General features: G+C 43.3%; 1 protein-coding gene across 2 annotated transcripts in view; it reads left to right on the top strand.

Annotated features, from left to right (window-relative positions):
* lama2 (laminin, alpha 2) overlaps positions 1–24133 on the top strand; it is a 600632-nt gene that overhangs the window by 524067 nt on the left and 52432 nt on the right. For both annotated transcript variants that reach the window (XM_085997158.1, XM_085997157.1), the window contains 6 exons: positions 247–363; positions 738–911; positions 5568–5722; positions 5815–5958; positions 14518–14651; positions 21906–22065. In XM_085997158.1, the coding sequence (XP_085853284.1) occupies positions 247–363; positions 738–911; positions 5568–5722; positions 5815–5958; positions 14518–14651; positions 21906–22065 (884 nt within the window). The remainder of the gene's footprint in view (positions 1–246; positions 364–737; positions 912–5567; positions 5723–5814; positions 5959–14517; positions 14652–21905; positions 22066–24133) is intronic.

The following is a 24133-nucleotide window of genomic DNA, read 5'->3' as shown; positions in this document are numbered from 1 at the left end:
CCCAGTTGAGATCAAACTCAGCATGGACCACGCATCAAATTGGAACCTACCTGATCCATATAGCTCATCACTAAGCCACATGGTGCATCCACCTACTAAACTATAGCTTGAATAACTCAAAAGTATCAAAGAAATTGCTATATTCAATATAGGCAGTTAGAAATGTACAAACAAATAATTTATTCACATCAAGAAATCTATGTCACTACAGATGCCATCTCTTGAAATTTGATTGTTGTCTTTCAGAAAAAGGAGATAACTTGAATAACTTACAAAATAGGCTAAAGGATGGTGCAACAAAAAACAAAAACTTGCTGAAAGCCTTAAATGATACTCTTGCGAAACTCCATGCCATTCCCAATGGTAAGTCTTTCTGATCTGTGGTTCTTTATGTTTCTACAGTGATGTCTTTTTCAGGATAAAAACTGGTCACATTCTATTATCATCATCTGTAAGTCTCATCTGCTATCAGAAAGGATCACACCTCTCCTTTGTGTTCTAACCATATTGAGAGAATGGACATAAAATCAATGGGCAGTGTACCCACAATTTCTGGTCTGTGCCTCAAGTGGGCGAAGCTCCCCACCGGCAGCACAAACTCAGAAAATCAGCCCTATAATGCCTCCTTTCTGTTCAATGTTAACTATATTGTCAAGTCTAGCCTTATCTATTTTGATACTGTCATGTAATGTGAGTAATTGCAACTGAGTGATGTGTACACTTCTTTGAAACAATAGATGCCGGCACCAAGATACAAGCAGCTAAAGATAAAGCTAAACAAGCAAATGACACGGCGAATGCAGTGCTGGCAGAAATAAAAGATTTGAACCAGAATCTACTTGGATTGCAGGACAACTGCAGCAAACTCAAAGAAGATGTTGCCAAAGTAAATGCTGCCATTAACACACCAGGTAAGACAAGTACGTTTCAGTTATACTGTTGCCATATCTTTGTGTGAACAAAAGATGTACAATTGCACAATTAATATAGTTACTCTTTTTTCTCTGTTTCATCTTATCAACATCTTAAAACAGTGTTTTTTGCATTTTGTAATAACTAAAACCAAAGTAATTTCCCCCAAATACAGTGCTTAATGTGGCTGATAATTCTAAAGGTTCTAAGTAAAATGAATTTGAGGAATCTCAACCTAATTTCCACTGAGCATAGTTCCACAATACAGTTCTGACCTCACATCAGCATTAAGCTGACAGTCTCATTCAGAAAAGGCAACATGGATGATTTGTGTAGAAATTACATATGTTGTAAGAATGAAATAGGAGTTATTCTGTCAATAACTGGTAGAATAAATGAGGGAGAACCAGTGGATGTGGTGTATTTGGATTTTCAGAAGGCCTTTGATAAAGTCCCACATAAGAGGTTAGTGTGCAAAATTAAAGCACATGGGATTGGGGGTAATATACTGGCATGGATTGAAAATTGGTTAACAGACAGAAAACAGAGTAGGAATAAATGGGTCTTTTTCGGGGTGGCAGTTGGTAACTACTGGGGTACCGCAGGGATTAATGCTTGAGCCCCAGCTATTCACAATATATATCAATGATTTGGATGAGGGAACCAAATGTAATATTTCCAACTTTGCTGACGACACGAAACTAGGTGGGATTGTGCATTGTGAGGAGGATGCAAAGAGGCTTCAAGGTGATTTAGACAAGTTGAGTGAGTGGGCAAATACATGGCAGATGCAGTATAATGAGGATAAATGTTAAGTTATCCACTTTGGTAGGAAAAACAGAAAGGTAGAGTATTATTTAAATGGTGCTAGATTGGGAAATGTTGATGTACAAAGGGACCTGGGTGTCCTTGTACACCAGTCACTGAAAGTAAACATGCGGGTGCAGCAAGCAATTAGGAAGGCAAATGGTATGTTGGCCTTCACTGCAAAAGGATTTGAGTACAGGAGCAAGGATGTCTTACTACAGTTGTACAAGGCCTTGGTGAGACCACACCTGGAGTACTGTGTGTAGTTTTAGTCTCCTTACCTAAGAAAGGATATACTTGCCATAGAGGGAGTGCAGCGAAGGTTCACCAGACTGATTCTTGGGATGGCAGGACCGTCGTATGAGGAGAGATTGGGTCGACTAGGCCTGTATTCACCAGAGTTTATAAGAATGAGAGGGGATCTCATTGAAACGTATAAAATTCTGACCGGGCTAGACAGACTGGATGCAGGGAGGATGTTTTCCCTGGCTGGGGACTTCTAGAACGAGGGGTCACAGTCTCAGGATACGGGGTAGGACATTTAGGACTGAGATGAGGAGAAATTTCTTCACTCAGAGGGTGGTGAGCCTGTGGAATTCTCTACCACAGAATGCTGTGGAGGCCAAGTCATTGAATATATTTAAGAAGGAGATAGATAGATTTCTAGACACAAAAGGCATCAAGGGGTATGGGGAGAGAGCGGGAATATGGTATTGAGATAGAGGATTACCAATGATCATATTGAATGGTGGAGCAGGCTCAAAGGGCTCAAAATGGCCTACTCCTGCTCCTATTTTTCTATGTTTCTATGTCAAATGTGATTTTTGAGACAGTCTGTTTCAACAATATAGCAAGAGCTTTACCCAGCAGCTCACTTTAATTAGTAGCGCTTGATGGTACCACTGGAGACCAAAAGTGTGAATGCTCCTTTCCCCTCTCTTGACAACCTTCATCTTGATTACTTCAAAAATTCACCAAAATAATTCAGAAAAGAAGTGTAATAACTGAACATATGGAATGTGTAAATCATTTTTATACAGGGACTAGGAATTTCCTCGGCGCTTCTCCCCTCCATCGGCAGAAGTGCAGCAGAAACTCCGTTTACACGTGCATACAGGGTTTCCGTCACAATTCCAGCGAAGTTACAGCGGTGGAGTGGGAGTAGCTCTGAGGAAATTCATGGCAATAATTTTTTTTCTGAATTTTGTCTTGCATTTCCATTTGTCCGCCATTTTTCTTTGGAGAAACTTTCATAAATGGCATGTGCAGGAACCTCAGTGCCCTACACCATGTACACAAGATACACTAAACAATAACAAAGGAGTGTTTTGATAGGTTTTAGCTAGGAATTAAAATATCAAGAAAGAGCAGAGATTTTATTTTACTGTAATCAATTATTTTGAACTCGTGAATTTAAATAGTTCACCTGTGCCATTAATTTTCAGTCTAAGTGTCGGGGTGAGAGAACAGGTGTAAATCCAATAATTTTGTGATTGCCATTGACTTAACTGGGGGGGACAGAGCTATGATCAATTTTGCACGGTTTCGGCGAGGGTATTGGCAGAGTGGCGCAAAAGTCCCAGGAAATTATGGCACTGCGGGAAAGATGGTGCAACTCACTTACTCCATAATTTCCTGGGACACTTACCGTGTAAAATAACGTCGTAGATGGTGCAAGTTTTGAAGAAATTCTGGGCCAAGGTAAATATGTACTTACTATGGAATTCAAATCAACATCGTTAATTAGCATTTTTATTTACATTTAGTCTTCTCCAAATGCATATTAGTAGCAGCATCTTTCAGGCCTAGATTGAGGAAAGCATCGATCCTTTTCTTAAAATTTTTATCATGTAGCAACCCATTTGCCTCACATATATTACCAGCTTCATCTTCCACACTCTGTATGATGTCTGCAAGTTATGTAACATTTCATCTGTTTTTCCCCACTTAACATTCACAACATCACTTCAGTTTTCTCATGTTGTCTAGTGTCAATCTAGTCTGCATTTTATTCTGGTTTTTAGGATCCCTGCTGAACATGCCGACAACACAAGGGTAATTTTACAGATTCATGCTGCCAACACAGATTTTCGCCTGCCAGCAGAGCACATCAGGGATTTGAGTTTCTGTCCACTAAATTCAATGGATGGCAAAATCTTGTGGTGCCTGTGCCCGAAATCCTGATCTGTGCTCCTATGGATGAGACTCAGTGAATTCGTAAAATTAGACTTCTAAACTTCTGCTCTGCCCAGAAATGGGTTCCAGAACAACCACCTTAAAGAGTGATTTAATCCTGTTTTAATCAGCTACGTTAAGGAGCACAGAAATAAGCACACAAAGAAAATCAAATACACACAGCAAAATGTTTCCAGATGCAACAAAAATCACAATTATTTGGAATGTTTCCTAACATTAAAATTCAATGAACTGTTGTTTTTAAATTACATAGCTAATTCAGAATGCTAATGTTAAATATGGGGATGAATCATGGCTTTTCCTGGTGGTTTATCTTTCACAAAATCTTATTGTAAGCAATGCTCTCGTCATAGCAACAATGCAACTGTTCATAGATCAAATGGGATTAAAAAGAACTGAGAGAGAATGGTGGGTATGTGGAGGAGGGCTAGCTGTGAAAAAGGCCTTTCAGATAGAGATCGTCCACCACATAATGGCCCAGAAATTCGGGTCGGGGGCTTCCCACGGGTGCAAGCCTCCGACCTGCACTTACCTTGCGTGCCGGCCGTTGAGCTGTGGACCCCCGTGGAATTGCGATCCTGGGCCTCCTCCAACTGCCGGCGCGCAGTGCTTGCGTATCCCAGGGGCGTAGTTAGTTCAATGCATCCCCTGGGATCACGTGGGGCATGGAGAGCCAATGGTAGCAGGGAATGCTTCATTCATAAGTTTGACAGGAAGAGCTGTCAAACCTATAAATACTATGAGCCCCAAAACATCACTAAAACCTCAAATAATTTTTTTTTTAATTACATTTTTTAAATAAATTATAAATTACATGAAATAACTATTTTAAACAATAATTTAAATTTTTGAAAAAATTAATTACATTTTCTAACAGGGCTAAAAATAAACTTACCTTTCTTTAAAGTATTTAAAAATAATAAACCTGTGGAAAAAATGTTTTAATTTTAATTAATTCCCCACTTACCTTGTTAAAAGCAGGCCTTGCGACTGCTTTTTACATGTCTAACTTCTGGAGACTTACCTTCCCGGAGAAACCTGGAAAAAAAATGCAAGTTCAATGCGCACGCGCTGCCTCTCCCGCACACGCGTTCCACCTCTTAACCCCTTCTTTCAGGGAATGGAAGTGCCGGTTTCCCGCGCATGCGCAGTGCATGCACGAAACCAGCACTTTCGTTGGGCCTATGTGTGAGTACCCTGTGCGTACTCACGCGTTGGGACCCGAATTTCTGGGCCATTGTACCAACCCTTATACTCTCCCAGGTGGGGTCAAGTAGAGCTTAGGGATGGCACTTTACTGAGAGTTTATTTAAGTTAATATTAAATGGAAGAGGCACAGATTTTAGACACCTTCTGTAGGCTATTGGTAATCGAGCCTCTGCTGGTACTTCTTGTTGATTGTTTCGGTACCGTTTAAAGGCATAGGTATTAGTTTCCTTCAGTCTGCAAATTGGAGGTTCGTAAGATCCATAGATAAGTGTGTGGCATAAGCTTCAGTTTGAAAGGGTAAAGACTATTGTAGTGAGTAATCTCCTTTCATATAAAAGCTGGGAAAGATGTATCATAGTGACCTTATAGGTTCTAAGTCTAATTCTGACAAAATGGTAAAACCGATACATTTTTACATTTATATTTTTTCTTGTGGCATGAAGTTGCTGCTGCGGATATGAAAGTTAAAGAATTAGAAGAAAAGGCAGATAGGTTACTGGATAAACTGAAACCTATCAAAAATCTTCAGGATACTCTGGGGAGGAACATCTCTCATATCAAGGAGCTTATAAATCAAGCCCGTAAACATGCCAACTCCGTGAGTAACCTGCTCAAGATAAATATAAGTTCAGTACTTTTGTTTCTTTGCTACTCTCCATTTCACTATCTAATTGTTACCGCTTACTTCAGATCAAAGTATCAGTCTCATCTGGTGGTGATTGCATCCGCACTTACCGTCCTGACATAAAAAAGGGCACCTACAATTCTATTGTCCTGAATGTGAAGACGTCGGAGCTCGAAAATCTGCTATTTTATCTTGGTAGTGCAAAATATGTGAGTATGCTTCTCCAGAGCTCACTCTAGATTTTTATGCCACCTACTGTATTGTCACGAAAGCAAATTTTAACATTAAACAAAACTTGTAGCTGATAGCCTAGGTCCTGTGCAGTGCTTCCAGCACTGGTGCTGTTCAGGTGCCCCGCACACCTATGCAGAATAACCTGACCTTGCTTGTTCACACAAGGCCAGCATATTTGAATATTTATCTGGTGTTTTGGCCGTATCATGATTTGGTTGGCGTGCCAGGGGGGCAGGAGTTGGGATTTTGGGCGACGCCAATCAGTTGGACGCTGCTGACTGCCCATAGAGAATCTATGGGATTTTCCAGGGTGGAAGAGTGTGGGCCAGAGGTGGTACGGGAGTGGGAACACAGTTCACGGAAGTGGTGGAGGAATAGAGGGGGCACCAATTTTAGCATTGGTTCCAAATAGGGCCTGTGTTGCCAGATGCTGGTCAGGCACTCCAGTCGCATTATATGGAGGTTTATTTTTCAAGGTTTTAATGAGCTTGGGAGGTGCCCAACATGCATTGGGATGCCTCTGATACATTGCAAACTTCAGGTTTTCAGGCTAGTTAATACTCGTGGGCCTAGATTTTCAGTGTGCCGTGAGGCAGGCTTTTAGGCAGGCGGGGGGCTAAAATCCCGAATTCGGGGGTCCCGACACCATCCCACCCAAAACCCGCCTCCACGTAAGTTTCAAAGGAGGTGGGTACCCGCCCCGCACTGGGACCCGCCGACCCGAGGCGGGAAGGGATTAGTGCCAATTAACTGCCTGTTAACAGGTAGTTAACAGGCAGTTTTTAGCCTAATCCCTATTTTGAGGGGTGTCGTGTGGGATTCCCGACGGCTCCAAACCACGCCAGGTTAGAGCAGGCGGGCCGTCGGGTTGAAGGACTTGGAGGGGTCGAAATGTCAGTGTTCAGGTGAGTGATGGGTGCATGAGTGCAAAGGTAAGTGTGTTTGGTGTGTCTAAAGTGTGTAAAGAAGTTTAAATTACTTGTACTTACCTTTACAGCCTTTCTTCCTGTAGGCTTCGGGAGTCCATCATTCAGCCGGCACTGAAAGCAGAATGGCTGCGAGCTGTCAAAAGTGACAGCCTTCACCTTTCAGTGCCGGCGAGAGTTCTAACTGAGTCTGCGTAGAAGGACTCAGGTTAGAAGTCAGACTGTCAGTGTTTGACAGCTTCAAACAGCTGTGAAACACTGATATTTCATCTGTTAGCACGTCTTGACAGATGAAATTTCAGTCTGTGACGTCACCTGTTGCCGGGTGGCCCTTAATTGGCCTGCTGAGCCCGCTGGGCGGGCTCAACAAGGTCAATCAAGGGAAAATCACGTGGATTGGCCGGACATCGATGGAGGCGGGACTAAAACCTGAAAGTTGTAGTCCCGCCTCCTTCACGACTTCTGAATGAAAATCCAGCCCGTGGTATCTGCAAGCAGATTATCAGCCAAGTTATTATCACCAGCTTTAACTGTTTTGTTGTGTCTCAAATGAGAGAGCTCACCACTGGCACTAGTTGCCGAAATGAGAGAGTGCTCAATTTCTCAGCACTAATATTTCATCTTCAAATATAAGATAAATAGAGTACACAATAGATATATTCCTATAAGGTGAAAAGGTGGTGCACTGAAGAATGCAAACGAATGAACGTGCATTTATTTTGTGCCTTTCACAATCTCAACACATCCCAAAGCTCTTTACAGCCAATGAAGTCATTTTGAAGTATAGTCACTGTTGCAATGTAGTGCACACGGCAGCCAATTTGCGCACAGACCAGATAATCTGTTTTAGTGATGCTGATTGAGGGATAAATGTTGGTCAGGGCACTGGGGAGACCTCCCCTGTTCTTCAAAATAGTGCCATAGGATCTTTTATGTGCACATGAGAAGACAGAAAGGGCCTTGGTTTAATGTCTCATCTGAAAGACGGCAACTCTGACAGGACAGCACTCCCTCGGTGCTGCACTGAAGTCTCAGCCTAGATTATGGGCTGGATTTTAATGTGCAGGAATGTGTGGGTTTGGGAGCGGGTGGGTGGTTAAAACTGGCGAAATTAACAGCGCGTTGGGAAGCCGGCTCCAACCCACCGACTTCCACATTTCACTTTGGCGCGTTAGGCTGCAATGTCCTCAGGAGAGGCGGGTTGCCACTTAACATCGGTTAATCACCTAATTAGAGCGATATTGACACGGGTTTTCAACTTTAACTTTGGGTCCATGGGTTTCCCAGGTTTACTGGAACTCGCCAGTGAAAGCAAGGCGAGAACACAGCGGCAATTGAGGGGGTTGAAGCCATGTCAGGGAAAAATGCCAATATGTACTCAGTACTCAAAGCTGCTTTCGTACCTGTTTGTGGGAAAAGGTTTGTTCACAATACTTGTGCTGAAAGGTTAATTTATATAATTTGGAGGTTTCTTCAACACTTTGGAGGTTTGAAGGCCTGATTTGCACTTTCGAGCTCTGATCTACCAGATCAGCATGGGTACCGCTTATGTTGCCTTAGATTGGACCTCGAACGAGGAGGAGGCCATACCCAGCACACAGGCTCTACAGGCAGAGGATAAGCTTCCTCGACATGTCGGAACACCAGTGTCTCAGGAGGCTCAGGGTGTCGCATCAAGTGGTGGCAGACATTTCCAGCCTGCTGGAACAAGACCTGCTGCCAGCTGGACCTGGTGAACATGCTTTACCAGTGGCTGTCAAAGTCACCACTGCCCTCAACTTCTTTGCCTCTGGATCCTTCCAGGGCTCTGCTGGAGACATTTGCAGGATCTCGCAGTCAGCAGCACACAAATGCATAAGACAGGCGACTGATGGCTTCTTTGCCAGGGCCGCCAATAATGTCAACTTTACCTGCGATGACGCCAGTCAGAATGAGTGGGCAGTTGGGTTTGCAGCTCTGGTTGGCTTCCCCCCAGGTGCAGGGCATCATCAACTGCACACATGTGGCAATTAAGGCACCCATAGAGCACCCAGGAGTGTTCGTGAACCACAAGGGCTTCCACTCCGTCAATGTGCAGCTGGTGTGCAGCCACAAAAAGATCTTTATGCAGGTGTGCACAAGATTCATGGCAGCTTCCATGATGCTTTGTCCTGCAGCATTCCACCCTCCCAGACGTCTTTGTACCTGAAAGCTGGCTGATCGGAGACAAGGGATACCCACTCAAAACGTGGCTGATGACACCTCTCAGAAACCCGAGGAATAAGGCCCAGGAGTGCTACAATGAATGCCATATAACCACCAGATGTGTCATCGAACCCATCGGCATACAGAAGATGGGCTTCAGGTGCCTGGACGGATCTGGAGGTGCCCTTCAGTACGCACAAGCCAGGAACTCCAGAATGGTCATGGTGTGCTGCGCTCTGCAGGAGGAACAAGGCACAGAGAGCCTCTTATGAGGAGGAGGAAGATGAGGAGGTGGAAGGTGATGCAGGCAAGGCACCACCAGCAGCACACATTGCTGCCTGAGATGTCTTCCCATTCATCATCAAACAACTGAAAAAGCCGCTTGCCAGCCAGCAACCAAAGATGGGCAAGGCAGGAAAGTGGTGCAAAAGAATAATATTTATGTGCTTCAAATACACAACAAAAGCATACCAATCTAACAATGTGTAACACACCCATGTGCATACCCTTGTGCAACTACAAATCTTTACTCTACCTTTTCCTCGTGCTTCTACATGGTACAACCCCTGTGACTTCAGTAGAGGTAGAGGCAGGCACCTCATATCCCTGCTCTGACTGCTGAGATGCTCTTGGCCAACGTCCTCTGGGTTTTGAAGCCCATGAGGGCCCCGCCAAAGACTGCTCCACCTGCACCTGTGCAGGGGAAGTCTCAGCCATCAGGACATGAGGCAGCATGTGGGGTACTGACTGACATAAGAAAACTACTAGGCACTTGGTCTAAGCATTAAACAAAGCTTTAATCAACTGTTTTACAACATGGAGGTCTAGTTGTGTCCTTCACTAGTTCCTGTTAAGAATGTCCTGCGCAAGCTGGGCCCGTGCCCGAGTATTTATACTCTCCCTGGACAGCGCCACCTGTAGGCCGCTCAGTATTATTTCATAAGTCTTTCTTTCATGAATGACTGATTCATGTCACTGACTGTGGGGGGTCAATGGGTGAGAAGTGGAAACGCTTTGCGCCGAGTCTCAACGCCTTGTTCCCTTTCACCGTCATCCCCCTCTCATGACACAGCTACGCTTCCCTGCTAGAACTGTGCTGGAGAACACTTTGCTGCAGATCAGTGGGGCACTGAGAGGCCAAGGCTAGGGTATCATTCATCCTATTTAAGGTGGCATCCAGAGTGTGCAAACCATTGTTGAAGGCCTGCATGCACTCGTTCAATTGCTGCATTGCAGTTGGCCACTCTATCTATGGAAGAAGACATCAGCACAATGGCTTGTGACAGCATGCCACTCATACTTGAGACAGACTCCTCCAATCTCTCTGCAATTGTGCACAGTGCGCTTGGAACGACTGGCAGTACATCGCACATTCTCTGCTGCTGCTCAATAAGTATCCTCTTCATCGACAGCCCCCCCGGATACAGCATATGCATCCAGCTGAGAAAAGCTTGGAGATTCCTGCACCCTCCGATGTGGTCTGCTGTCCCTGACTCCACCATCTGCTCTTTCTCACTTGTGAAGTGAGAGTCACCATGTGAAAACCCAACTATCTGTCTAATTACTGCCACCAACGTGCGACTATCTGAGCTGGTGCATGGTCTGCGTAAGTCCTGTGACCGTGCCCCCTCAGAGCGAGTGACCTCCTCTGAGGAGTCGACATTGTCCTGATGGACACATGAAGGTCCTATCAGAGATAAAAGACATGAATGAGTACTGTCAAGGTAAGAGTGTTTGAAGTTATCATTATGCACACGATCATATTTCACTTGCTGTTGACATCAGGTCAACATGACTGAGTGTTGTATGCCATGGGTTGGCTGATATTTAATTCTGTCACCAGGTAGCTGTAGGCCCCTATCTCCTGATCTCTGATGGCCAGGCACTCTGGGATTCAGCTGATTTCCAGTGCCCTCGCCTCTGTATCTGTTAGTTGTGTGATCTGTGTAGGGCCATCTCTGGTTCTCTGCCTCTCCTTGCTGTTCTGTGCTCTCTTCTCATGCAAGGAGGAAAAGAAGAGACCTATGAGTGAGTGATGGCATGTGTTCCCCCGATGGATGGGGAGCATTTGTTGAGGGTGGCTATCAGGGATAGGCATGACATTGCATAAGGATGAGGGTGAGTATCAGTGGTGGATGGATAGATGGGGACGTGAGGAAGTACATAGACAGAGAGGGATGGGTGCACCTGCAAGGTTGGTGTGAGGAGTGATGTGCTGGAGTAGGTTTGAGAAGGCAGAGTGAGGAGGTTGGGGGTGATACACACATCAGGTTGTAGGGCAATGCGCCATTACTCTCAGCTTTCCTGCGCTGCTCAGGTCATTGAAGCGCTTCCTGTATTCGATCCAGGAGAGTGGCACCACGCTCCTGCTGCTGACCTCCTCGGCAACCTCCAACCACGCCTTCTTTGTCTCACCAGCAGGCTTCTTTCTCCCATTGCTATGGAACAGTATCTCCTTCCGGGCCCTCACAGCCCCCAGCAGCATATCCAGGGAGGTGCCGGTGAAGTGGGGCTCAGCCTTTGCCCATCTCGACACCATTTCAACACTTCTTTCTCTCTCCATGACAACTCCAACTGCTTCAACTTGCATATTTGGCGTGTCTCTCTAAATACTGGAGTTGAGATCGCATCATGCGGGTTGTCACCACGCCCTCTGACGCTAATTGGACTGGAAACCCGGAAATAAGATGTTAATGAAGTGGCTACATTAGAAAGCCACTGACAAACACGCTGCAGATATTTTCGGGTTTCCTACGCGCTATACTTAAAAGGGAGGCATTTGATAAAATTAGGTCTAAGAATAATAGGCATCAGTTAGATTCGCGGAATGGGTGGACAAATGGCAGATGCAACTGAATATGAAGAAGTGTGAAGTAATACATTTTGTGAATGAAAACAAGGAATAGGAGAGTACACGCTCAATGGAAAGACTCTGAAAAGTATGGATGGAAAGAGACCTCGGGGTTCAAGTACTTAATTTCCTGAAAATGCGAGTGCAGTTTGTAAAGGCCAACAGTCTGTTGGGTTTTATAAATAGGGGCATAAAGTATAAGATTGAAGAACTAATGATACATTTTTATAAGACATTGGTTAGGCCACTATTTCAGAACTTGGTACAGTTTTGGATGCCCCATTATATAGGGAAGATTAGGGCCATTGAGAGTGCACAGCATAGATTCACCCAGATGATACCAAGGATGGGAAACTATAGTTATGACCAGGGACTTGCGATATTGGGACTTTTCCACTGGAGCAGTGAAACCTAAAAGGAGATTGAATAGAGGTTTTAAAATTATAAAAGGCTATGATAGGCTGAATAGGGAAGGATTATATCCTTTGGCTGTGAAGTCAGTCATCAAATGGTCCTCAATTTAAAATTGTCACTTTGAGCAGGGAGTAGAGAGGTTAGGAGACATTTCTTTACTCAGAGGGTTGTTAGAGCCAATAGGGAATGACTGAGACAGAAATCATTGCACCTTTTAATGGAAAGTTAGATAAATATTTGAAGCAAGAAAAAGGGCTGTGGCAAGAGAGCAAAGAGCCGACACAGGCCCGATGAGCCAAATGGCCTCTTTCTGTACTGTAAACTTTTATGGTTCTTGATGAGTGGATAAATTTACAAGAAAAGAATTTTGTCAAACTGGAAAAAAAAGGAAAACCATTAGATAAAGGGTAAACACGGGTTTTTAGAAAAGCATACAGATAACCAAAACTCAGTGAGGGCAGATTACTGAATGGTCAAAAATTGTTAACTGCACAATTTTAAAATAGTTCAATGTGTAACAAATGTATTTATGGGAAACTGAGTATACAAAATTTAACATGACAGCTTTAGAAATGAGTTTGTCTCCACCTTTTGACTGAACAATCAAATTGCAGTGCCTTCAGGATTTTCACCAGCAGCTGTAATGAATGCACTGTCCTTTGTTTGAAAGCCATACTGTTGTGTTTTCAGTAGTATTTATATCATTGTGTTTATATCATTGAAGAAATTGTGTTTGAAACCAACTATAGACAGTACACAAGTACTCTACATTTACAAATTACTATTACATAGAACTACACAGAAATTACAGACTGTTCAATCAATTTCTTACCTATACCCAAGATGTAACCTGAATCCCCACAGTTTTGAACTTAACTAGTGGTCTTTTGTGTTGAACTGTCAAATGCCTTATGAACGGCCAACAAATACAACATATCATAATGGCTTACCACAGTCCATCTGGGATATCACATGAAACAAAACATTTTAAGGTTTCAAAGTCTCTAGTTAGTCTGTGAAAAGCTAATGTTTAGTGGCCAATACCGTCTCCTCCAAGGGGGTGTGGTGAAGCTAGGAATCTGTGCCTCGTGTTTGGCACAGATTGTTGGTAGGTGAATGATTGGGGGGGTGGGGTAGGTGGGTGTGCATTGAGCAGTGTGTGAGGCTAGTGGTGCAGCTGGTAGGCGATGGCTTTTGAAGATGCATTCACTGACTTTGACCACTGATCTGAGGCCATGAAGCTTCTCTGGGCACTGGAGCCAGGTCGTAGGGGGGTGACACTGCTGGCAGTGATGGTCTCGGTGAATTGGTCCCGCATCATTCTTTCTGGAGGGCCTCCTGGCTCCTGTGGGTAGAGGACCTCTCTTGCACTGTTGACCCCCTGCACGAAGCTAGAATGCTGTGTGCAAGACCCTGGGTGCCACTTACCTGGCTTGCTGAGCCATTTCTGTTAGTGCTGAAGCACTTTTCCCATTTTTTTTAGGCGCGGAAGGCAATTCAGCTTAAGAGCTGAAGACTCCCATTTGGGAATTCTTCTTAATGTTAATTTCTTTTTCAGAAGGCAGTTGAACTGTAAGGGCTAACAACTGCCTATTTTTACCTGATTTTTATTTTTTTTCATTTTGGAAGGCAGTTCCCCTTTAAAAGACCGAACTGCTTTCTGAAATGACAGCTTTGCTTTCAGAGCAGGTTGTTCTTGCTGCAATGATGCTACAGCCACGCTACATTGGGGCCTTCTCCCAGGACAAATGCCCCCAGGATGGTGTTGCGCAGTGAGTTTAGCGCTGGGCTAATGTGAATTAGTCCCCAGTGCCAATTTACCAGTTTAGCTAGGGCCACCATTTTCGGCAGCCGTTAACATCGGCCCGCAGCGGCACCGCCAGGTTTTTAGCATTCGTGAATTTCTAGGCCTTATACTGAGAGTTCTAATTTGAGTATTGTAGAGAATCCGAATGCTTTAACTGATTTGGCTTTGAATCAGCTGCATTATATTATAGTGATGAGTATATGTTTTAAGAAGCATTTTGCATATTGCATTGCTATGTCTGAAGATTTTTCATGATACTTACAGATACTGCCTTCTTTGAAGGACAATTAATCAAAATTTTAGTGTGGTTCCTAAATTATCCCTCAACTTTGATTTTCTTGTTATTCAACAGACTGATTTCTTAGCAATTGAGATGCGTAAAGGCAAAGTCAGTTTCCTGTGGGATGTAGGATCTGGTGTTGGACGTGTTGAATATCCAGACTTGATCATTAATGACCAATACTGGTACAGAATTGAAGCCTCTAGGTAAGTTTCATGCTTCTGAGTTTATTGCTTCTGACTAACTTTATTGCTCAAACTGTGAGTAATGTGACTGAATGTGCACTCTTTTATTCAAGCATAACCATGACATTTAAAGCCAGATTTTACTAAATTCCACTCCCGATGGGCAATAACTCCCCTTCCCTCAGAGCTTGCATTAATAAAATCTGCCCTTTAATCTAATTGGTGTTACTTTTTCTTTCACAAAGTTTTAAATATTCCAGGTGCTTGGTCAGTATAGTTATATGACACTGTATCATTGTCGCTGGGTCAAAATCCTGGAACTCCTTACCTAACAGCACTGTTGGAGTACCTTCACCACACAGATTGAAGCAATTAGGGATGGGCAATAAATGCTGGCCTTGCCAGCAACGCCCACATCCCGTGAATGAATTAAAAAAACACTGTAACTGTAGTATGTGGGGGCTTGGGATAAGTCATCCACATGTCTCCTTAGATTGAAATTTCGATTTAAGATAAACATCTTGGGTAGAACTCATAGGTACATGCAAATCAGTGTGTTAAAAATAGCAGAGAAATTTCACTCCCTTGTTTGGAAAATGTTAGCCTCGATTTTCATCCCTATTTTTGAGTGGGAACAGGATAGTAGTGCGCTCAAAATCATAGGGCAGAACTGACCACCCCGTTCGTGCAGTCATTACGCCTACCACCATTTTGATTGGGGCCGACAGGTAGGAAGCCAAGGCGCCCATAATTTTCAAGTACCAATGGTACTGAACATAGAATGTCCTAACTAGCAGTCCTTAAAGAGACGGCTGGAGACTGCTCCAAAAATGAAGCAGGTGTGTTTCCTGGCTTTGTTTGTGGGACCAGAAGGAGCGTTAATGCTCTTCTTGACCCCACAAAAATTGACACGCATGATGCCCAACCCTCTGCGGCACTTGCCTCTCCCCTTTAATCAGAAAATGGCAGTTTGGCTTCATGTAGGAACTGCTGGATTTCTGGCCTCCACCGCCAGCCCGCTCCCCCCTCCACCCCCTCCACCCCTCCCCCCCCAGTCGACGAGCTGCCTTTCAACACCCCAAATGTGTGGCAGCTTACCGTGAATATTAAAATGAAGCTCAACCATGAAAATGGTTCGGGCCTTTCACTGATGTCATCAGATGAGCTTTCCAATTGTTCCTCCCACCTCATGCCCAATGTGCACCACACATGGAAATCTACCCTGACGTGTGGTATGGGTATTTAGGTTTGTTTTTCAAATTTATACTTAATTTTAAAGGTCGTCTGCCCAAGTCTAATAATGACCCTCTTTTCTGTTGATAATTATTTGCCTAGAAAGTATTTTGCATTAATATTAAAGTGACTTATGGTTCAAGTACACCACTGATTGACTAATAAAATATTACTGATTTTTTAAATGTCACTAATTAGCATTCCAATCACTGTTTAGATTTGCGAATAACAATTAGTTCTGCCCTGCAGCATCTTGATGTACTAACATGCTGTACTATTTAGGAAGTGGATTGTTTCCCATATACTGATTTTGCTACCTCAGTTGGGATAGTCTGGCTAAGTATTAAGTGGAGGCAATGTGCTTTCCCTGATACGGAGAAGGGAGGTCAGAAAACATATCGTAATTTCAAAATTTGCAGGCGACATAACATAAGAACATAAGAACATAAGAAGTAGGAGCAGGAGTAGGCCATACGGCCCCTCGGGCCTGCTCCGCCATTCAATAGGATCATGGCTGATCCGAATCTAGACTCACGTCCACTTCCCTGCCCTCTCCCCGTAACCCCTAATTTCCTTATCTCTGGGGTAGCAAATTCCATAGATTTACTACCCTCTGAGTGAAGAAGTTTCTCCTCATCTCAGTTTTGAAAGGGCAGCTGCTTATTCTAAGATTATGCCCGATAGTTCTAGTCTCACCCATCAGTGGAAACATCCTCACCGCATCCACCCGATCAAGCCCCCTCACAATCTTATATGTTTCGATAAGATCGCCTCTCATTCTTCTGAACTCCAATGAGTAGAGTCCCAACCTACTCAACCTTTCCTCATACGTCAACCCCCTCATCTCCGGAATCAACCGAGTGAACCTTCTCTGAACCGCCTCGAGAGCAAGTATACCTTTTCTTAAATATGGAAACCAAAACTGCACGCAGTAGTCCAGGTGTGGCCTCACCAATACCCTGTGTAACTGAAGCAAGGTTTCCCTGTTTTTATACTACATCCCCCTTGCAATAAAAGCCAAGATTCCATTGGCCTTCCTGATCACCTGCTGCACCTGCATACTAACTTTTTGTGTTTCATGCACCAGGACCCCTAGATCCCTTTGTACTGTAGCACTTTGCAGTTTCTCTCCATTTAGATAATAACTTGCTCTTTGATTTTTTCTGCCAAAGTGCACAACCTCACACTTTCCAACATTATATTGCATCTGCCAAATCTCTGCCCACTCACTTAGCCTGTCTATGTCCTTTTGCAGGTTTTTTATGTCCTCCTCACTCACTGCTTTCCCTCCCATCTTTGTATCGTCGGCAAACTTGGATATGTTGCACTCGGTCCCTTCCTCCAAATCGTTAATATAGATTGTAAAGAGTTGAGGTCCCAGCACTGACCCCTGCGGAACACCACTGGTTACTGATTGCCAGCCCGAGAACGAACCATTTATCCCAACTCTTTGTTTTCTGTTAGATAGCCAATCTTCCACCCATGCCAGTATATTACCCCCAATCCTGTGATTTTTAATCTTGATCAGTAATCTTTTGTGTGGAACCTTGTCAAATGCCTTTTGGAAGTCCAAATACACTACATCCACTGGTTCCCCTTTATCCACCCTGTATGTTACGTCCTTAAAGAATTCGAGCAAATTTGTCAAACATGACTTCCCCTTCATGAAACCATGCTGACTCTGTCCTATTAAATTATGTTTATCCAAATGCTCTGTTACTGTTTCCTTAATAATGGACTCCAACATTTTGCCAACCACAGATGTTAGGCTAACTGGTCTGTAGTTTCTGGCTTTTTGTCTACTTCCCTTCTTAAATGAGGGTGTTACATTAGCAGTTTTCCAATCTGCCGGGACCTTTCCTGAGTCCAGGGAGTTTTGGAAAATAATCACCAATGCATCCACAATCCTTACCGCCACTTCTCTCAAGACTCTAGGATGTAGGCCATCAGGTCCGGGGGATTTATCCGCCTTAAGTCCCATTATTTTACCGAGTACTATCTCCTTAGTGATTTTAATCGTGTTTAGCTCCTCCACCACCCCCCCCCCCATTGCCCCCTGTTTGTCCAGTGTTGGGATATTTTTAGTGTCCTCTACTGTACAGACTTATACAAAATATTTGTTCAGCGTCTTTGCCATCTCCATGTTCCCCACCACCACTAGTTTCCCAGTCCCATCCTCTAAGGGACCAACGTTCACTTAAGCCACCCTTTTTCTTTTTATATAGCTGTAGAAACTCTTGCTATCTGTTTTTCTATTTTTTGCGTTTACTTTCATAATCTATCTTCCCTTTCTTAATTAATCTTTTAGGTATTGTTTGCTGGCTTTTAAATGCTTCCCAATCTTCTATCCTCCCACTAGATTTGGCTACTTTATATGCCCTTGTTTTCAGTCGGATACTATCCTTTATTACTTTACTAAGCCACGGATGGCTGTCTTTTCTTTTACTCCCCTTTTTCCTCAGTGGAATATATTTATCTTGAAAGATGTGAAATATCTCCTTGAATGTAGACCACTGCTCTTGCACCGTCTTACACTTTAATCTGTTTTCCCAGTCCACTTTAGTCAATTCTACTCTCATACCTTCATAGTCTCCTTTATTTAAGCTCAGTACGCTGGTTTGAGATCCAACTTTCTCACCCTCAAACTGAATTTGGAATTCAACCATATTATGGTCACTCATTCCAAGGGGATCCTTTACTAGGACATTTTTTATTAATCCTGTCTCATTACACAGGACCAGATCTATGATTGCCTGCCCCCTGGTTGGTTCAGTTACATACTGCTCAAGGAACCCATCCCTAATACACTCTATGAACTCTTCCTCAAGGCTGCCATGCCCAATTTGATTAGTCCAGTCAATATGAAAGTAAAAATCCCCCATGATTATAGCTGTTCCCTTATTATAAGCCCCAACTATTTCCTGATTTATACACCGACCAACAGAGTTGCAACTGTTAAGAGGCCTATAGACTATGCCCACTAGTGACTTTTTCCCCTTATTATTCCTTATCTCCACCCAAACTGTTTCACTATCCTGATCCTTTGATCCAATATCATTTCTGACTATTGCAGTGATTCCATCCTTGATTAACATAGCAACCCCACCTCCCTTTCCTTCCTGTCTGTCCTTCCTAATTGTCAAATACCCTTGTATGTTTAGTTCCTAGTCATGATCATCTTGCAGCCATGTTTCCGTAATGGCCACCAGATCATACCCATGTGTAGTTATATGTACCGTCAACTCGTCTATTTTGTTACGAATGCTGCGTGCATTCAGATAAAGAACTTTCACATATGTTTTCTGACAATTTATTCCTGCTTTTACCCCCTTTACTACTTTACCATTATACATTCTTTCCCTTCCTGACATGTTCTGGTTTTTAGTTCCCCCACTGCTACCTTGCTCTATTGCCTTCTCCGCTGTCATTTTTATTTTTCACTCTCTTAAAACCTCCCCCCCACTAATTAGTTTAAAGCCCTCTCTACAGCCCTAGTTATTCGATTCACCAGGACTCTAATCCCAGCACTGGCCAAGTGAAGTCCATCCCAATGGAACAACTCTCTCCTGTCCTAGTACTGATGCCAGTGTCCCAAGAAGCAAAACCCATTTCCCCCACACCAGTCTTTGAGCCACGCATTTAACTCTCTAATTTTATTTACCCTAGCCAAATTTGCACGTGGCTCAGGTAGTAATCCAGAGATTATTACCCTTGTGGTTCTGCTTTTTAATTTGGCCCCTAGCTGCACAAACTCCCTCAGCAGAACCTCTTTCCTTGTCCTATCTATGTCGTTGGTACCAACATGGACCATGACAACTGGATCCTCCCCCTCCCACTCCAAGTTTCTCTCCAGCCCAGAGGAGATGTCCTTAACCCTGGCACCGGGCAGGCAACACAGCCTTCGGGACTCTCGCTCTCGGCTGCAAAGAACCCTATCTATCCCCCTAACGATGCAATCCCCTAACACTACAACATTTCTTTTAACTCCCCCCACTTGAATGGCCCCCCGCTCCACGGTGCTGTGGCCAGGTTGCTCATCCCCCCCGCAGTCCCCGTTCCCATCCTCACAGGGAGTAAGAGCCTCAAACCTGTTGGACAAGAGCAAGGGCTGCGGCTCCTCCAACATTACCTCCTGGATCCCCGTACCTGCCGCACTTCTAGTCACACCATCCTGTCCCTGGCCATGGACTACATCTGAATTAATTAATCTAATTGGTGTGACTACTTCCTGGAACACAGAATCCAGGTAACTCTCCCCCTCCCTGATGTGTCTCAGTGTTTGAAGCTCGGACTCCAGCTCATCAACACGGAGCCGGAATTCCTCGAGCAGCCAACACTTACTGCAAATGTGATCACCGTGAGCATCAATGGTGTCCACCAGCTCCCACATATTGCAGCAGCAACACATCACCTGATCTCCCATTCTATGTAATTAATTAAATTTATTAATATTATTTTTAAATACCCACTGCCTCGATTCTAGATAATGAATATCGCACCTTATAGAAACTATAAACCAGAGTTTAAGCTTAAAAAGAGACAAATACTCACCAACCAATCACTTACCTGCTTTCTGGTGACGTCACACTTCAATTTCTTTTTACCTCTCTCCTTCCCTCTGTGTTCCGAGTTCGGAGACTGGTAAACCTACCTGGTTCTCTGGAGCCTTTTGTAGCCCCGCTCTGCCGCTGAAACACCCGCCGACGCTCTGAGGCCTTACCTGGTCTCGGGAGCCTTTTGTAGCCCCGCTCTGCCGCTGAAACACCCGCCGACGCTCTGAGCGACATCAAGTTGGGTGTGTAGTTAATACAGAGGAGGACTGCGACAAAATACAGGAAGTCATTAATAAACTTGCAGAATGGGCGTGTAATTGGCAAATGAACTTCAATATAGATAAGCATGCGGTGGTACATTTTGGTAGGAAGAATAAGGAGGTGATATCCTCCTTGGAAAATAACTGTGTAAATGGGGTAGAGAAGCAGAGGGATCTGGGGGTACAAATACACAAATCACTAAAAGTAGCGATGCAAGTTAACAAGGCCATAAATAAAAGCAAACAAAGCACTGGGGTTCATTTCTAGACGGATAGAATTGAGAAGCAGAGAATTTATGTTAAAGGATATAGAGGCACTGGAGAAGGTACAAAAAAGATTTACTAGATTGATACCAGAACTAAGAGGTTATATTTATCAGGAAAGATTGAACGGGCTGGGACTCTTTTCTCTAGACAAGAGAAGACTGAGGGGTGACCTGATGGAGGCCTTTACGATTATTAAAGGGTTTAATAGGGTAGATGTAGAGAAGATGTTTCCACTTGGGGGAGACCAGAACTAGGAGCTGTAAATATAAGATAGTCACTAATAAATCCAATAAGGAATTCAGGAGAAACTTCTTTACCCAGAGAGTGGTTTGAATGTGGAATTCACTACCACAAGAAGTAGTTGAGGCGACTAGCACAGATGCATTTAAGGGGAATCTAGATAAACACTAGGAATAGAAGGATACATTGATGGGGTTAGATGAAAAGGGTGGGAGGAGGTTCCTGTGGAGCATGAACACCAGCATGGACCTGTTGGGCCAAATGGCCAGTTTCTGTGCTGTAAATACTATGCAACTATGTAAGTGGACCCTGTGTTCTCATATAAATAAGAAAATTGGTCCATAGAGGCATCAATTAAGGATTACAAAGGGTCCCTTGCACCCATCTTGTTGAGAGAGCAGTGTGTTGGAGGAATTATAAAGCATGAGAGGATAAGTTACAAAATGGGGTAGGGATGATTTAAAAAAACATTTTACTCATATGGTGCACCATTTAATATTCTAGCATCCCACTATTAACTCTTCATTTTTGCTATCACAATCATTATTTTCTCACCTCCATTTTACTATGATGGAAAGAATATTGTAGTGACCTTTGAAGCCTACTTGTGTAAAATAAATTGCACTTGAGCCAAATTTTATTTTATTCTGCAATGCTCAGTGTTCAATTTTTTCTTAAATTTGTAAACTACAGCAGTAATGGATCATCTCTTTTACAAAAAGGTTTAGAAGAAATGGTACAGTTTCTGTGCGTGCACTGGATGGCCCAAGGGCAAGCATCATGCCAACTACTTACAGCGCAGTATCACCTGAAGGCTACACAATACTTGATGTAGATGCAAATGCTTATCTGTTTGTTGGTGGCCTAACAGGAGAAGTAAAGGTATGGTATAACATTTATTTAAGAATATGGTTCTTTGATTTACAATATTAATAACTCAGCAGAAATATCATCAAAAATCAATTTACAGAAATGATCTGTTCTGCAAGTAGTAGATATATTTATTTGAAAATTTACATTTTTTACAATTACATAACTAGATCATTTAATGAGCATTTCTGTAAACAGAAAGCATTGCATTTATATAGCACCTTTCATGACACCAGGATACCTCAAAGCAGTTTACAGCCAATGAAGTACTTTTTGAAGTGTAGTCAGTGTTGTAATGCAGGAAACATTGCAACCAATTTGTACACAAAGGTCCTACAAATAGCAATGTGATAATGACCAAATAATCTGCTTTAGTGATGTTGGTTGAGGGATAAATGTTGGCCAGGACAGCAATGAGAACTTACCTGTTCTTCTTCGAAATTGTACCATGGGATCTTTTACGTCCAGCTGAGAGGGCAGATGGGGCCTCGGATTATTGTCTCATCTGAAAGACAGCATCTCCAATCTTGCAGCACTCCCTCAGTACTGCACTGGAGTGTCAGCCTGGAATATGTGCTCAAGTCTCTGGAGTAGGGTTTGAGCACATAGCCTTTTGATCCAGAGGAAACAGTGCTACTACTGAGCCACAGCTGACACTATAGTGCATCATATCTTTAAGAATTAGTATTCTTAAGTGTAATGGGCAGTTTGATTGCATTGTTTTTTGGAGCACTGGCGAGTAACATCATGGTGACAATGGGGTGTGGATTTGTGCACATTATCCTATACTGCTGTGGTAAGATGCTGATTGAAAACCAAGCACTTCCCCATTGGAAGAGAGAAAAACAGAGGGAAAGCATTGGAAAAATCCAAATTAATGTCACCCTGGACCACTGTCATGCCACCTCATAGCCAACTTTGCAAAGTAGCCTTGATGGATGCATGGCTGCAGGTCTGCGAACAATCAACTGCATGGCATAGGAGACAACGGAACAGGAGAAAAATAATTGAAAACAAAGGGGAGTCTTTATTACAATTCAAGCTATATCGCAACACTTGTTCTCATGTTCACAGATAGAAAGCAGTTTCCATAAGCAGACACATTTTTCATGCAGTGCCCAGGTTTAACAGTGAACACCTAATTGCGCTAACCCACTTATTAGATAAAATGTAGGATGCCCACCACATTCTCCCATCTCCTTCATAGAAGAAAGGCGAAAAATAACATATTGCCAGACCAATTCATGCAGTGTAAAACTACCTGCTCAAATGTAGTCATTTTAGTCTTTTGCTGTGCCTTTTTGCTTCTGTATAGTATTTCAAATACTATAGTATTTCAAGCAGCACAGTACTTAAAATCAATAGAACTAAGATAATTCCACACGGAACTAATATACCCTTTTCAGATATTGGCCTAGAAATAGCGGTGGGAGGTGTACCTCTGGAGTGCGCCTCCGACCCGTGAAACAATTCCGAAAGTACCTCCTGGCGGCGAGGCTGCGAAGAGTTGCGGTCTGAGGCCTCCAGGCGGATGGCAGCGTAAAGGCCCATGGATCCCAGGGGCACAGGCGGTTCAGAAGCGTCCCTGGGATCCTGGGATCACGTGGGCCTGGTCCTCCAATCACAAAGGAGGATTCCATTGCAATTATTTACGAAGGGAATCCCCTAACGATATGCAATGGAATCCCCAAATAATTATGCAATGTAGAGAATTTTAATGATTATACAATGTACTGAATTGTAATTTTATTCATAAGTCCCTTCACTGCACCAGCCTCAATAAAAAATTTATTTTTTGATAAATGATTTAAACATCTTAATCCAGGCCAATATTTGCATAAACTCATTTAACGTGTATGTGCATAATTTTGTATTTTTAATTGTTTTACTTAAGCCTTATATATACCCTTACGCTGATGCAAGCAGGTTGTATGCCTGCTTTTACCAGCCGTAAGAATTGCGTGGGCAATTACTGGTCAGTTGTTGGGCAAATAGCTCAACTCTATGCCAGCAATACTCATTTTTCAGGCAGTTTGGATGATCTGTCAAGGCAGAACTCTGAGAGTATGCCGTCGCAGAC

This window comes from Somniosus microcephalus, chromosome 9 (assembly GCF_052327205.1).
Source record: "Somniosus microcephalus isolate GS21.2 chromosome 9, FLI_Smic_1.0, whole genome shotgun sequence".
Taxonomy (NCBI): Eukaryota; Metazoa; Chordata; class Chondrichthyes; order Squaliformes; family Somniosidae; genus Somniosus; species Somniosus microcephalus.
This window is presented reverse-complemented; position numbering and strand designations above follow the sequence as displayed.